This window comes from Delphinus delphis, chromosome 16, assembly GCF_949987515.2.
Source record: "Delphinus delphis chromosome 16, mDelDel1.2, whole genome shotgun sequence".
NCBI classification, from domain to species: Eukaryota; Metazoa; Chordata; class Mammalia; order Artiodactyla; family Delphinidae; genus Delphinus; species Delphinus delphis.
The window spans coordinates 63,588,464-63,605,737 of record NC_082698.1 but is presented as its reverse complement, the minus strand read 5'-3'; the positions used below and the strand labels follow the sequence as shown (position 1 = coordinate 63,605,737).

Here is a 17,274-nt window from a genome sequence, read left to right as displayed (position 1 = left end):
AAATACTATAGAGTTATAAACTCTACTAGTTTAAGATAAGCCAAAGGGATGACAAATAGAACATACAGGTCATGTACAACAGTCTGAGATGAATAAATCAAGCTTACCATAAACAAACCAAACTATACATAAAATCTTGATTTAAAGATTAGATCACCAAACCTGATATAATATCCCTTCATGTTACTGATACAACTTGGGCCACTTATCTCAGTGTGGGTAACATTTTTAGTGAAAACAAAGATTTGTGACTTAATTCTTTTCTCTTCCCTAATATTTCTGTAATACTTAACCATATCTCAAAGGTGAGAAAATTCAGCACCGCTGATTAACTTTCACAGAATAAAATTTACATTCTGAAACCCAAAGTTTAATTCTTCTCATTATAATTGGTGTAAGACGTCATTATTTACCAAGCATTTTCTCATGGAACCTCAGGCCCACCCTGTGGAGGACTATCAGGTCTTTCTTTGGTGCTACCACTTTGCAGTTCAACTTCTCCCTGTGTTCAGTTCTGCTTTCTTTTACTCCCTTAACAATACTGATCTCAAAAACACTGCCCCCAATTCTTCTGGCATGCCAGTGTGTCTCAGAGTCTGCTTTCTGGGCAAACCTGACCTATTAACACCTTCCCTTATCATCCCCACCTAAGTTGCTCCCCCAGAGAACTTCTTTTTCCAACACCCTCCTCCCCACAGTTACCCCTGTGTCGTATCATCCTGTTTATTTCCTTGTTTAACTTTCTGTTTGTGGTCTACACTTATTCATGGCTGCTTCCATCTCCACTTTTAGGACATTTCCAGGCATCTCTCTGCCCCATTCCCACAAATCCCTGATCTTTATCTATTATACTAAGTGTAGCTGAGATGGACACAGGTAGGATTAAGGTGCTGTATCCTCTATTCACAGGGTAAATGCATACAGCGGGGGCTCATTAATATTTAAAATTCAGAGTAAAAAAGCTCTTATTGTGAAATGAATTTCAATGTGGGTGGGGACATATTCGGGGCAAAGTTATGTCTTTTGGTTCCCCAGTATCATATCATGTTAGACAACTATTCTGCCTTGCAAACTCTGCTCCTGTGTTTGTCAAAGAGACCAGAGAGCTCCTATTTAGAAGAAAATGGCATTCCAGGAAACAATGACCATGGCTTTCCAACATGCAATGGTACATACTCTGAAAGATCAAAGTGTTATAGAAGCTTGCTGTTTTTGTTTCTGCATAATAAATCGCATGAAATAAACTTTGCAGTGTCTTTATACCAGTCACTTTGGTTCACAGGAAAGAATGTGTGCGAGTTTTTAAAAATATTTGCTATTTGCTAAATGGTAAGTTCATAAAAGAAAATCACGTTACTTATTTTGTGAAACAGCACAGCTGCAGAAGCCAGGGTAGCGTGGCCACAGAGAGGAACCTCACTCACTGGTGTAAACCACCTTAATCCAAAGCAGGAACCTTCAGAGGAGAAAAAACCAAAGAGAGATGAGATCATTCCCATACAAGGGGGTTGTAAACTTTTCATTTTCTTATTCTTTTCTAAATATTTCATTAGCATGATTCATCACTGAAACATGTTGTGAAAGGAGGAGCAAAGTCTAGGCAAGCCTCCTAGGGCCCCCCAGTGCTAGATCTGGAGCTGAAACACTCAAATTCACTAATACCTGCTCCCCCAGATGAAATGAAAACCAGATTAGAAGCTCCCCCCCCTCTCCTATCTGCATGCAAATAGTAAATGGACATTTCCCTTAACTATCATTCCCCCACTGGAAAAGCAGCTTCTTGTGCCATTCAGGAATGGTTAAAAAAAAAAAAAAAGCATATTTACTTTGTGTAAAGTTGTCAGTTGGGTGTAGTTTTTGGATAAAAGCAGTTTCAGAGAGATTCATTTCCTTTGCAATTTTTTGATGCATGTCTTCATCCAATTTCTAAATTAGAAACAAAAGGTTATTGAGACTCCAGAAACAAAAATCTGACTTCCTTGGACAGCAACTGCCACTAGTAAATAACAGTTTATTAATATTAAAAGTTATATGCCTAAAAGGAAATAATCACCAAGGAATTCAAGGCACTTTTATAAAGATGGTTTTTCAGAAATCTATGCATGCAACCATGTGAAGAGCTGTGGAGGTTAAAAGCTAGAACAGATTCTGAAAACCTACCGGCCTGGGCTATCCTTTGTCAGATTATTATCTAGTCTATCTGAGAGCATGTGTTCTCTTCTAAAAATAATTTCTGCAAATGGAAACTCCACAATCTCTCTTTCCTGTTGGATGAAGAGATGTCAGGTGCCCATTCTGAGCAGGCTGGACCACTCTGCCCCCATTTATGCACAGTTCACTCCCTTTCATGAGTCAGGCCTCAGGCCAGAGGTCACCTCCTCCAGAAAGCCTTCCAGACTGCTCTGTCTCTTCCCCAGTGCATAGACCACCTGAAATTACTTGCTATGTCCTTTTAATGTCTGTTCCCCCCACCTCTGACTCTGGCTGTATGAGAGCACCAACTGTGCTACTTTGCTTTGTCCTGATTTAGAACAATGCTTTTATTCATCCTGGGATGGAAGAAGGTCAATAAATATTTGCTAAGAGAATAATTATCCAGTTAACCTTCATTTTAAACACCCTCAATATAGATATTTTTATCCACTTACAGATAAACAAATTAAACACAGAAAGTTTATGTAATATCCTAAAAACACAATACGTCTAATAAATGGTAGACTGATTAAGAATGTGGGTTTTGCAAATGGTAAGAACCAGTGAATCTAGAGGAAAAGTATGTAGATGTTCATTCTTGAAATTTTTCTTAAGTTTTTTAATTTTTCAAAATAAAACAATTTTTTTAAAGTAGGCTTTGGAAACATACATAATTGGATTTGTAACCTGGGTCAGCTCCTAGAAACAGTGCAAGAGTGGGCAAGTCATTTCACCTCCTGGAGCCTCAGCTTCTATGCCTTTAAAGTGGGAATAATAGTACTTAGGTCGAAGGGTTATTGTGAAGACACCTACATACATATACATGCATAAACACACATATACACATTCCTCTTAACTCAAGGGAAAAAATGGGCTGAAGCATGAATTTTCTTTTTGAGAATGAAAAGCAATTTTTTTAATCAACAAAATGATCACTACTTAGATTTTGAATTCTAAAGAAATCTCAAGACATTAACTATACTCCAATAAAAATTTATTTTAAAAAAAAGAAATCTCAAGACAAATGCATTTTTGCTTTGGCAAAACTTACTATTCTTGAGCTCCTGAAACCCAGAAATAAGAATTATGCTTTATTCTAATAAATTCATAATTCACTTATCTGAGTTATGCAAGTTAAACACCCTTGTCTTTTAGTTGATTCAAATTCCTTTGAAACACTTTCCGTATACTCATATAACATTACAGATATGTTTACCTATTAAAGTTTCTGTATTGAAAAAAAAGGCATAAAACAGCAGTTGTGAAAAATCAGTCATGATTTTTAAAATATCAGCTGATGTAAAAATCCTAACAGGGGACTTACTAAGCTTTTCTTAAAGGAGCTCTGTATTAAAAATCTGTAGAGGCTCTGTAGTCCTACAGAAAGAGAAATCACTTAAGAAATAGATACTTATTTTCTGAAAAAAATAACACAACGGGTTTTTCTGTTTGTTTTTTACTTAATGTTTTTCTTTCAAAAGATTTAATCCAATAATGCATATAAAGTGCTCATCACAGTGCCTGATGCATAGTAAGTACTTGATAAACGTTACCTTTTTAAGTGGTTCAAAGCCAGTGCTTTAACCTGCCACGCCGCACTGCCTCCCCATAACAAGGAAATTATTATTATCCCTTTAACAGGCTGCAGGCAAGAAAACCAATGTCTATCAGATAAAATGGACTCCTGCAAGCAGAATCAATCACTGAGTGCCACGCTAGGCCACCAGCATCAGCACCATTCCCAAGGGAATGTGTTAGAAATGGAGAGTCTCAGGCCCTGCCCCAGACCTTCTGGATCAGAATCTCCATCTTAACCAGAAACCAGGTGATCTGTGAGCACATTAAAGTCTGGGGAGCCCTGGTGTGTAAGGTATGGTCCTCTGGTCAAGGGCCTGAGCCTCTCAGTTGAGAAGTCAAGATAGATACAGAAATCAGCAATGGATTTTGACATTAAGTACTCTAGGACTTTAAAGGTGAGGACTTGATGTGGACCTAGAAAAAGGGAAGATTTTGTTGAGTTGAACAGGAAAATGTGGGCAAAAAGCTTTGTATTGGGGACGCTTCTTGGGCAAATCACTTGACCTCACTTCTTTCTCCTTCTGTTAAATCTTTGACACTCTAGGATTCTGTAAGCTAAGGTAAGGAGAATTAGGATGGTAGGAATGAAGTGGAATGAGCACATGTCACACCTCTGGGCACCTGTGGGCCTGGGGAGTGAGAAGTCCCACCTGAGTAGAGGAGGGGGTTGGGTGCTGCTGAGGCCAACAAGGCAACAATGTTCAGAAGTGAACTCAAGCGCTTCGCAGTGGCCTGTTGAATGTTCTCCATGGAAACTGGCCCACCTGCCCGTGCATGTAACACCTGAGAGAAACTCAGAGCCATTTAATTCCCCAGTGCTGAGTCTGCAGTCACAGGCCTCAAAGGTGATTGAAGGGTTAATGAAGAAAAGCCTGGATTTGCCTCCTTGACTAAAGGAACCTGCTGTGCCTGCCAGTCCCTCCTGTATCTGATCTGGCCAAACTCCCTATCCTTGTCCTTCCTTTCTTTGCCTATTGCTTCCCGTGATCTTTAGGACCAGAGCCTCTAAAAGTATTAAAGCATTTCGCATTGTAGCCAAGCTCACCATCTATTGGTAATAGATTCCTTTGCAAATGGGCTTCTTTGCACATCAGCTAAATCACACACTTCACAGACCATCAACTCTTTAATCTTCTCTGCTTTGGTATATTTCACCAATTACAATTTGAATTTCTATAAGTGCAATTTCTGCCCCAGAACACTGAAAATGCACCTGCTATTTGCCTGAGGGGCCAGAGACAATGTAGAAAGTATGATAGTAGCAGCCCTCAATGTGCACCACATGTGGCTGAATTTCTACACTGGAACCAAAGATCAAAATAATGGTGAATCATGAGAAGATTAATATTGCTTCAACTTGGAGAGCTTTAGGAAAAAAAGAATGAGACTACATTCATTCAAAATACTGAATTTTGGTTCCAATAGTGTTTCCATTTTACACTACAAGCTTATTTTTAAAAGTAACATAATAGTTTCAAACCAAACCGATAACTGTTAGTTCTCTTGCTTTAATATCCATTTCCTTTTGCCAATTTCACATGAGTCAAGCTTCCAGCAGCAAAATTAGAGCCATGTTTGTTTTTCTGCCTTCCAATGTACTGCGTTGGGACACTGCGGTTCCATCACTATATGGCCCACAAAAGATTAATGATCAGAAAATCAGAGTAAAGTTTTAAAATACTCCCACCTTGTGGCAGTTTAGAAATATGACAGCCTAAACAGGACAGTCCTGCTCTGTTCCTTTGTCCCTCTGCTTTCCTTCCAGCGACGTTAAAGCACTTGGATGTAGAAAGTTCTAAATCATCTAGGAATGGGAGATTCCTTTCGAGGCACTTGGATTTCCGATTGTAAAGTTATGCCCATACAATGCAGCACTCAAACTTCAGGCCATCTTCAGTTGCTTCTAATGGATCTTATAGATGCTTAGTGTCTCCAGCTCCATCACAGAACCCAAAGAACATACTCACTTTGCATACCCTGCCCACCCCTCCCTACCAATGAGAACAAAAGATGAATAACTGTTGGCTAACTAGAACTCTTAGAAGGAGATTTTTGCCATAGTATCACTGATTATAATATTTTCACTTTCACTCAACAGATATCTATTTAGTGCCTCCCATGTGCTAGGCCTTGTGTGTTGGAACAAGTCAGAATAGATTAAGATCTCATGGAATGTACGGTAGTGAGAGAGACAGGCATTGAATGAATTACAACAAGAGTGATGCATGTTATCAACTGGGAAAGGGTGCCGTGGGAGCACATAAAAGAGGAAGATATCTTAGTCTAGTATTGAGTACAGTGGGTTAAAAGCATGGGCCCTGCAGTCAGGCAGACCTGGGGTGGGATTCTGAAGTCAGCCATTTAACCTTCTTCTGCCTCCATTTTCTCATCTGTGAAATGGGGATAATAATAATAAGACCTACTCATAGAGTGGTTGTGAGGGTGAAATGAAATAATATATGAAAAGAAATTAGCACAGTATGTATCTGGCTGAACTTGCCTGAAGTCACTGCCCTCAAAGCTGAGAGTTATGTTCTAGAAGCCAGTGAGGATACTTGGGAAGCAGCAATTCCCACATTAACATTTCCTCTTCCTTTGCGTTGCTCTCTTCCCTCAAATACTTGGCAAAGGAAAACACTTCAATGTCCTAGAAGAATCTTCTCTGCACTTTGCATCATTTTTCTGGGCATAAAAATGAGATATGAGGTTGTAACCCTCTAGAAACCCCAGGAGCCTCTGACCCAGTGTGGTCACACTGAGCCAGTGATCCTCTCTCTAAGGAAGGGCAGCAAGTTTGGAAATGGCCACTGCACATGAGTTAAAGCATGGATTGAACACAGCATTGCTATACACCTGTTTTTCTTTAAATATATAACCCACCAACCTGTAAAACGGGCTTTTGGTTGTCCCTAAATTTAACCAGAAAAACCAGAACAGCAAGTACTTTAGGAACTAAAAGTAAGCATTCGTCTTTAAAAGTGTGAAGCCAGGGACTTCCCTGGCGGTCCAGTGGTTAAGAGGTCACTTTCCAAAAGCAGGGGGTGCAGGTTCGATCCCTGGTTGGGGAGCTAAGATTCCCACATGCCTCAGGGCCCAAAAAACCAAAACAAAACAGAAGCAATATTGTAACAGACTCAATAAAAATTTTAAAAAAAAAGTGTGAAGCTGATCCTCCTTGCTGTCACTGGAAATGATTAGTCGTGTTTAAAAGAACAGAAACACACATGTATGAATATTACATTTGATCCTGGCACAGTGTCCAGCTTACGGTAGACAGCCAGTAAAGGCCAGCTGAATCGGGATAAATAAATATACTGGGCACACAACAAAGTTGTTTTTATGGAAAATTTAAACAGGAAAACTCCAGAATAAGCCTCTCTTTAGAGAAGGTATCTTCTGAAACAATGGTTTTCAACTGGGGGCTTTCTCTAGTTGCGGCAAGCGGGGGCTGTTCTTCGTTGCGGTGCTCGGGCTTCTCATTGCCGTGGCTTCTCTTGTTGCAGAGCACAGGCTCCAGGTGCATGGGCTTCAGTAGTTGTGGCTCATGGGCTCCAGAGTGCAGGCTCAGTAGTTGTGGCACACGGGCTTAGTTGCTCCGCGGCATGTGGGATCTTCCCAGAGCAGGGCTCGAACCTGTGTCCCCTGCATTGGCAGGCGGATTCTTAACCACTGAGCCACCAGGGAAGCACCTATATTAAAACTCTTGACAAGCAGATTTAGTCAATTTCACAAGTCCTTGACGTGAAGCTATGTTTGCCATATTGTTTCTAAACAAAGTTCACATTTTAGAATCCGGCTGTTATTCTCTCACTAATACTCCTAAGCTCTTGTGTTACTTGACAAAGCCTATTAACTTTATTACTTTCTGCACTTTGTGGTTGGAAAATGCCAACTGCAAGGTTGCATGATGAATGCATCATCAAAGTAAGATGAGGACTCTTTGTTTTGTTTTGTTTTATTTATTTACTTATTTTTGGCTGCGTTGGGTCTTTGTTGCTACGGGCGGGCTTTCTCTAGTTGCAGTGAGTGGGGGTTACTCTTCTTTGCGGTGTGTGGGTTTCTTGTGGGGTCTTCTCGTTGCGGAGCATGGGTTCTAGGTGCGGGGGCTTCAGTAGTTGTGGCGTGTGAGCTCAGTAGTTGTGGTAGGTGGGCTCCAGAGCGCAGGCTCAGTAGCTGTGGCGCAGGGGCTTAGTTGCTCCATGGCACGTGGGATCTTCCCGGAGCAGGGCTCAAACCGGTGTCCCCGCATTGGCAGGCAGATTCTTAACCACTGCGCTACCAGGGAAGCCCAAGGTAAGATGAGGACTCTTGATCACCATTTTGCTGCTCCATTTGACGGAGAAAATAAGTATACCAAAGACTCAATTAACAATATTCACCTGTCTCAGTAAAACCTCAGCCATTCTCCATCTTGATTTACACTAGAATCACCCGGGGAGCTTTAAAAAACAGTGCTGCTTGGGTCCCACCCCCAGAGATTCTATTGTGATTGGCTGGGCATAGGAATTTTTAAAGCACCTCAGGTGATTTTAATCTGCAGCCAGCTTGATGTTTGCACTCAAAGGCCCCAACTTAATAAGACTTTTTTTAATGTGTTATTTTTTATTGGAGTATAACTGCTTTACAATGTTGTGTTAGTTTCTGCTGTACAGTGAAGTGAGCCAGGTATAGGTATACATATATGCCCTCCCCCACCCCACATCCCACCCATCTAGGTCATCACAGAGCACAGAGCTGAGCTCCTTGTGCTATACAGCAGGTTCCCACTAGCTATCTATTTTACTCATGGTAGTGTATTTATGTCACACTTAATCTCCCAATTCATCCCACCCTCCCCTTCCCCCCACTCCCCACCGTGTTCTCTACCTCTGCCTTTCTATTTCTGCCCTTTAAGATCATCAGCTGCTTACTGTGTTCCTGAAGTAATTTTCAGAAAATCTACTCTTGTACTAACTGCTCTGAGTAGAAGCGTACCTTGGCTTGTTTCCTAACACCCAGGTAACAACACAAAGCATCTAAGGTCAAAGAAACTTTGACTATTCTGTTAAAACTTATCCAATCAAAGAGCCATTTTTAAAATGAGACTTTCAGTAAGCTGAGTTCTCTCTATGTTAGAGCTTAATTCCTTCTATCTACTACATTACTTAAGTCCTTGCAAAATGTCTCATCTTTGGTCCTGAAAAGAATTTCTAATTGTCTGAACTATAGGTAAGGTTAAAAATATCCAGCTAGAATCTTTTAAGCTAAATGTAGTATCAGCCATGTCCAGTCACATAAAACTCATCTAATTTCATTCTCCTCCCCATTTGGTGCTAACTAAATGAAAACACAGAGGCTACAAGGAGCTCGAGCTCTTTTTTGGGGGGGCGGGGGCGGGGGTCTCAACTACCAAACCACCAGGGAAATCCCCCACACACTTTTTTTTTTAATTGGCTCTAGTTCTTCTTTACATGAATCTTCATTTCTCTTACACCTGCATCTAGGTGTAAGCAGTCTCATCATAAGATTTGGTCAATATCAACTTGCAGACATGAACATTGCTGATATCATTTGACAAAGAAAACAAACCAGAGAGGTACACAAATAGGTGGGTCTGATTTTTTTTTTTTTTTTTTTTAGGAAATACTTGGTTCTACAGGAATCTAGGATTTGAGGCACTGCACTTCAAAACAAAATACTACTTACATTTTCTAGGAGGCAAACAGCAGCAGGATTCCCACGAAATGCTTTTGCTGTGAATGCATCTGCTATGAAAATAGGGAACTTCATTTTCCTTGCAATGTTTCTGCAAGCTCTCAAAATTGCTAGTAGCCTGCTTTCATGCTTGTTGCTGCAAAAAATCAAAAAGTTAATGTTTTACTAGCATTTTCCAGGTACAAAGTCAAGCAATTATTCTAACATACCTAATACACATTTAAAGTGATCCTCTGATTTTAAGCCTCTAAATTGAATTTGTTTTAAATTACTGGATTAATATTTTTTCATAGTGTACACATACTTAACAACATAATCATATTCCTAGAGTAGCCAAAACTACATTAGGCTATGCTTTTAATGAAGTGCATGAAATTTTCAAGGGGCATATATGTTGCTTATAGTTTCCCAATGAATATTACTGCCCTTTTAAAATAATGCATTTTTTCTAATTATAAAAGTATGCCCATTATCGCTTCCTTAGTGGCGCTGTGGTTGAGAATCCTCCTGCCAATGCAGGGGACACAGGTTCAAGCCGTGGTCCAGGAAGATCCCACATGCCGCGGAGCAACTAAGCCCGTGTGCTACAACTACTGAGCCTGCACTCTGGAGCCCATGAGCCACAACTACTGAAGCCCGTGCACCTGGAGCCTGTGCTCTGCATGAAGAGAAACCCACGCACTGCAAAGAAGAGTAGCCCCCGCTCGCCGCAGCTGGAGAAAGCCCACGCGCAGCAACAAAGACCCAACGCAGCCAAAAATAAATAAATTTATATTTTTTTACAATGCCCATTATAAAAAAAACTTGGAAAATCAAAAAGTGACTCATAACCATGTAAATCAGCAATAACTTTTTTTTTTGGACTTAACATAATCAAAGGAGCCTCATGCTTTAATTTTGTGTTATTTTATAAATCTGCAGATGGAGACTTTTTAACTCATGATATAGATTTGTTAAAATAAAGCTTTTCATTATAAGAATAACACTTTCTCTTTACTGAAAACCTGTAAAATATAGAAAAGCAGGGTGGGGAGGGGATCTCCTGTATTCTCATGCCCTACAGAGAGAAATTCTGTTAAACATTCTCAGTGTTTCCTTTGCTTTACTAGAAAGCATGGGTTTTGTCATAGGCATGGAGGGATTCTTCCCTCCCAAAGTTATAGAACTTTTAAAATATTCAGCAAATTAGAAGGTGCTTTGTTTAAATCTAAAAGAAATTAACTATCCTAACATGTATTTCTTGTTCTCAACATTAAGATAAATAACAGTGGGACGCCTTGCTGGCGGCCACACCTGGCACCAGCCCACTGGCAGCTCCCAGGCCTACAGGTTTCTTTTTCTTTTCTTTGTGTGTAATTTATTATACAAGTGTTTTGCTTAACTTTCTTGCCAAATGCCTACGTTTTTCTGCCTTTTTTTTTTTTAGGTATAACTGATGTATTACTTTCAGGTGTACAACATACTGATCCGATATTTTTATATATTGGGAAATGATCTACCACAATCATTAACTACCTAGTTAATCCATCACCATACAAAGTTACAAAAAAAGGGTTTTTTTGTGTGTGATGAAATTTTGAAGATCTACTCTCTTAGCAGCTTTCAAATATGCAATACATTATTGCTAACTATAGTCACCATGCTGTACATGACATTCCCGGGACTTATTTATTTTACAACTGTAAGTTTGTACCTTTTGACCCCCTTCAATAACTTCAGTAAGGTTGCACCTTTTGACCTCCAAGCAATAACATTATTAATATTTTAGATATACAGTTTTTAATCATAATTTTTACCCTTTTAACAGTATAGCATGAGTATAAATGCTTCAAAAACATCATTTTAATAGATTTACAATAGGTTCATGCATATGCTATAAATTATTTAACTATTTCCCCTTTGGTGAGTATTTATTTCTAATTTTTCACTTGTAAAGATAATGTAGTGATCAAATTTTTTGACTGTAAATCTTGGTCTGCATTTCTGATTCTTTAATTATAATAGATTCCCAAAAACCAAATCCCTGGGTCAAAGTGTACAGACATCTTAACTTACACATACAGTTAAATTTATCTTCAGGGCTTCCCTCGTGGTGCAGTGGTTAAGAATCCGCCTACCAATGCAGGGGACACGGGTTCAAGCCCTGGTCCGGGAAGATCCCACATGCCACGGAGCAACTTAGCCTGTGCGCCACAACTATTGAGCCTGCGCTCTAGAGCCCGCGAGCCACAACTACTGAGCCCATGTGCCACAACTACTGAAGCCCACGTGCCTAGAGCCCGTGCTCTGCAACAAGAAAAGCCACCGCAATGAGAAGCCCACGCACCGCAACGAAGAGTAGCCCCCGCTCGCAGCAACCAGGGAAAGCCTGCGCACAGCAATGAAGACCCAACGCAGCCAAAAATAAATAAACGAATAATTTTTTAAAATTTATCTTCAGAGAGTGTATCAACTTAGCATATGAGAATGCCCCACCATTGGTGATCTGATAGATTTTAAAATACCTTGAACTTTCATTTGTGTTTCTTGGATTATTCTAACCAGACTGCAAAGAGCATAAAGTCAGAACCTCTTCTTGTTTTTCTTTGCTACTAAAATCTCAGTTTCTAGAACAGTGCCTGACACAATAAATGTTTATTGAATTAAGTAAATAATATACTGAGCATGCATCACAACTGAACTTTCATACATTGACTGGCAAATACTTAGGGCTTCTCAACATGGTATCATCTGCCAGCCAACATTTCAGTTTCAGTAGCATCACCATTACTGACAGTACACTGCAGTTTGTTGATGTAATTATTTTGAAATTTTATTACAGATTGCCTTTATTATTTTAGAAAAATTGAATAGAGACCAGAAACAAATTAAAGTTCTGACAATGAAGCATAGTTTTCATAAATAGAATTGACACTGTTACAGAAATCATAGGTATGCCAAAAGGAGCAAGTTTTTAGCCTCATTGAACTACAGCCCCGTTGGTCTCAGCCATCAGCTATGTGTTCAATTGGATGAGAAAATCTATATTGAAAAGACTGTATAACTTTTCTACAGAGATCATAAATTACATGTTTATGTTTTTAAAATGTTTCTTTAGATAGTCTTGTTTTCTTGCTCTAATTTGGTACAGAAAAATAAAATTCTACAACTAAGTACTTTATCAGGCTTCTAGAAATACTGCATTGCTTCTCAAGTGAGAACATTTCTTTAAAGGGAAAAATCCTCCAAGACTCTAATATCCAATGTCATTTGCCTGTTTGACAACAACTCCTCTCCACCCCACCCCTCCCACACACACACTTGCACTTCTCTTTTTCTAAAAGAACTCTGATTTTGTTTGGGGAGGCAATGCGCCCGGCCCCATCAATGTATCATAAACGGTCTAAGCCAATCTGTATGATTTCATTCTCCTGTGCCAGATGCTCCCTCTTCCAGATCCTCTTGCAGCTAGAGATGGCCATAGGACCCATTTAGAGCAAGATTGCTGGAGAGATTCTAGGGACAATCTTTGGCTTTCTGATAAAAGGGGCAGATGGGAAAGGAAAATGGACAGCCTCTTTTTCCCCCTCCTCTTTTTCCTGTCTTGAATATGTTGCTGATGCCTGGAAATGCAACGATCATCTTTTGACCATGAGGTGACAAATATGAAGAGAAAAAGCTAACAAACTAGGTAAGGAAGAAATAGTATAGGTTCTTTACAATGTAGTTAACCTGCTAAATCAATGTTAGATCCTCCTACTTCCAGACTTCTTAAGTAAACAGCAAATATCCTTAAGGTTCAAACTATTGTCAATCCATGGAGTAGCCAAAATAATGGCCGAAGTAGCCAAAGGTGTCCACATTCTAATTCCAAGAACTTGTTAATGTGCTATGTTGCATGGCAGCAGGGAATTAAGGTTGCATATGGGATTAAGGTTGCTAATCAACTGATTTTTTTTTTTCAACATTTGAAGGCAGGACTTTTTAAAAAAATTTTATTTTTATCTTTGGCTGCATTGGCTCTTCCTTGTTACGCGCGGGTTTTCTCTAGTTGTGGTGAGTGGGGGCTACTCTTCGTTGCGGTGCGCGGGCTTCTCATTGTGGTGGCTTCTCTTGTTGCAGAGCATGGGCTCTAGGTGCACAGGCTTCAGTGGTTGCAGCAAGTGGGTTCGGTAGTTGTGGCACCCGGCCTCAGTAGTTGTGGCTTGTGGGATCTAGAGCACAGGCTCAGTAGTTGTGGCACATGGGCTTAGTTGCCCCGCAGCATGTGGGATCTTCCCAGACCAGGGATCAAACCCGTGTCCCCTGCATTGGCAGGTGGATTCTTAACCACTGCACCACCAGGGAAGTTCCAACTGACCTTAAAATAAGATTATTTTGGATTATCCCAGTGGACTAAATGTCACAGGGGTCATTAAAAGTGGAAGAGGGAGGCAGAAAAGTTCAAGGCAGTGATTTGAACATGCTGTGCTGCTGGGTTAAAGACAGAGGAAGGAGACACAAGCCAAGAAATATAGATAGCCTCTAGAAATTGAATAAGGTGGGACTTCCCTGGTGGTCCAGTGGTTAAGAATCCGTGCTCCCAATGTAGAGGGCATGGGTTTGATCCCTGGTCAGGGAAGTTCCTCGACCCCATGCCATGGAGCATGGCCAAAACAAACAAAAAAAATTGAACAAGGCAAGGAAACAAATTCTCCCCTAGAACCTCTAGAAGGAACAAATCTGGATTAGTCAGTTGAGGATGCCATAACAAACCACAGACTGTGTGGCTTAAACAACAGAATTTCTTTTCTCACAATCTTGAGGCTGGGAAGTCCCAGATCAAGATTGATTTTATCCCAGTGAGACCTATTTTGGATTTGTGACCTTCAGAACTATAAAATAATAAATTTGTGTTATTGTTACTCACTAAATTTGTGATAATTTGTTATAGCAGCAACAGGAAATGAACACAATCCAGTATTCTGTTACTTGCAGCCCAGCAAAATCCTAACTGCTGCACAAATTTCCAAGAACAATAATAATAAATACTTACTGAGCACTTATTATGTGCTAGACATGGTTCTAAGAGCATTTAATCCTCAGAGCATCTCATGAGATAGATCCTTATTATAATCTCCATTTCCATTTTACAGGTGAATAAACAGAGGCTCAGAAATTTTAAGTAACTTGCCCAAGGTCACATATTTAGGCAATGCCTAAATTTGAACCCAAATAGTCTAATTGAAGAGTCCATGTTGTTAACCACCGTGCCTTAGAATATATCCCAGGACCAGAATTTGAGGAACTCTTACTTAAGGAACTAAAATCTTAGTTCCATGAAATTGTAAACTACCACTGCATAAGAGAAATTTTGTCTTAAGTGTTAAAATACTTTAGATCATCTTTGAAATGAAAACTCAAGAGTTTAAAAATTCTCTTAGAATTTGCAGACACTCAAGAATACAAAGGACCCTGGTACAAGAAACACTAAATAATTGTACTATGTATGAAAACTAAACAAGATTTCTGATTAAGTAAAAAGAGCTCTTGGTCAAGTGTGAAAGTTTCTTAAGCATTTTTATTTGTTCTAGAACAGTGCTTTTCAGATTTTAGCATTCATCAGAATCACCTGTGGGGATGTATTAAAACACAAATTGCTGGACTCCATGCCCAGAATTTTTTATTTCATAAGTTGTATTAAAACACAAATTGCTGGACTCCATGCCCAGAATTTTTTATTTCATAAGTCAAGAATTTACATTTCTAACAAGTTCCCAAGTGATGCTGATGCCGTACTTAGAGACTCACTACAAAAAGAGCATGAAGTTTCTAACACCATAAATGTATTAAAACTATCTTTCTAAAATGTATTTTATAAATTTAATTTTTATTCTCAAAGGGGAGAAAAAGTATTTTTATTCATTTAATTTGATTAATATTCCTGTTTGTGCTCTATGGTAACCAGTTATGCTTAACATAGGGTTCACATTAACAATTTAATTTTCAAAAATTACTGTGTATTTCCTAAACACCAGGCACATGCTAGATTTGGGGGATAAAATGATGAACAAGTCACTAACTCTCTGTCAAGGTATTCTCAGTCAGTGAGGAGACCAATGTAAAAATTATAAAATATAAAATAAAAAGATAAAGATACAATGCTTATGAACACAAGGAGAGAGCAATAACTCTGCCCAGGAGACAGTCAGAGGCAGCTGCAGAGATGAGGTGACATTTGAATGGGTCCAAAAACATATACAAAAAAATGTCCAGCAGTTCCATAAGGGGGGAACAGGCATCTTGGGCAGAGTGCATGGATTAATCCCAGGGTAAACAATTCAATATGGAAATAGATGTGGCAAGAGGATAGGAGAGGGTGGAGTTAAGGCTGTAAAGATCTGCTGGAGCCAATGTTCATGATTTCTTCTTTATCTTTGTGGGTTCAGAAATCCAAAGTTCAGTTCAACAGCTACTGTGTGGCAGGCAGACTCCAATACTAGGCACCAGGGAGAGAAGAGAATCTCATGAATGAGCCATACACCTCTACCCTGAGGATCTAATCTAGAATTTACTTTTGAAGATGTCTTTTTTCTTTTTCTCTCTCTCTCTCCTTAAAATTAGTTTTGGTTTCATTCCTATAAGGAAAAGGCAGGATTAACATCCCCCTGAATTGCTGAGAGAAAATTTGAGGCAGGTAAAGTTTAAGCAACTTGCTTTTATTTACCCAGTAAATGGGCTTGCACAAATTTTGGCATCCAGTCAAATGGCTGGTCCTCAGGTGCAGCTACCAGGCAGGGCTCTGAGCAACTATCCAGCCCTGTGTTTTTCAAATGATCCAAATAATTTAAATTATCCTTCTCTAGTTTCACTGACATTCCGTTTGGACACCTAGAGTGGCTTTACATGTCCCTCAATAATGCCAAGCAAATATGCTGTTTAAAAAGAAATAAATTACCCCCAGAGGGTACAAGCTCATAAATCTAAATTCATATGATTTCAGGACTTCCCTGGTGGCGCAGTGGTTAAGAATCTGCTTGCCAATGCTGGGGACACGGTGTCGATCCCGGGCCGGGGAAGATCCCACATGCTGTGGAGCATCCCATGCACCAGAATTACTGAGCCTGCGCTCTAGAGCCCGGGCTCTAGAGCCCGTGAGCCACAACCACTGAAGCTCGCGTGCCTAGAGCCTGTGCTCCACAACAGAGAAGCCACCGCAATGAGAAGCCTGCGCACCGCAACGAAGAGTAGCCCCCACTGGCCGCCACTAGAGAAACCCCGCGCGCAGCAACGAAGACCCAATGCAGCCAAAAATAAATACATAAAATAAATTTATAAATTCATATGACTTCTCAACTACTCATATTTATCTTTTATAACTCTTTAGTTTTTAATAATCAAATTAGTATATGAATATAATCCTTTTATAAACAATAAAATAGTACGGAAAAAACTAAAATCCCATTTGACAATTCCCTGTCCCACTACCTTCCCCGGAGTTCCACTGGGTTTGTTTTTGAGAACACAGTAGACACCTTCCTGAATTCTAATCTTGGTTCCATTTACCATGGAAATGTAGGGAAATCATAAACCTCCCTTGTTCAAATAGCTTAGTCATTAAACCTGCCCATGGGTATGCCTGGGAACACTGAGGCTTATTTGTCCCTCTGTAACTAACTGTCTTAGCTTGTTTACAGTCTCCTGTGGCTACAGACAACAGAAAGTTGATTTCTGTTATTCTGTAGCTGTTAGCATAAAAGAATCCACTTAGCTTTTGCTTATGACTACTGCCTCAAAACAAGGATACTCATTAATAAATGCCAGTTTAGTTCTTTGAAAATGTAAATACTT

General features: G+C 39.7%; 1 protein-coding gene across 5 annotated transcripts in view; it reads right to left on the bottom strand.

The window, feature by feature from the left end:
* Positions 1–17,274, bottom strand: part of PBLD (phenazine biosynthesis like protein domain containing) — a 39,810-nt gene that overhangs the window by 8,771 nt on the left and 13,765 nt on the right. For all 5 annotated transcript variants that reach the window (XM_060034919.1, XM_060034920.1, XM_060034918.1 and 2 more), the window contains exons 2-4: positions 9,457–9,601; positions 1,827–1,926; positions 1,358–1,456 (exon numbers count right to left, since the gene is read on the bottom strand). In XM_060034919.1, coding sequence (XP_059890902.1) covers positions 1,358–1,456; positions 1,827–1,926; positions 9,457–9,540 — 283 coding nt within the window. In that variant the 5' untranslated portion in view covers positions 9,541–9,601. The remainder of the gene's footprint in view (positions 1–1,357; positions 1,457–1,826; positions 1,927–9,456; positions 9,602–17,274) is intronic.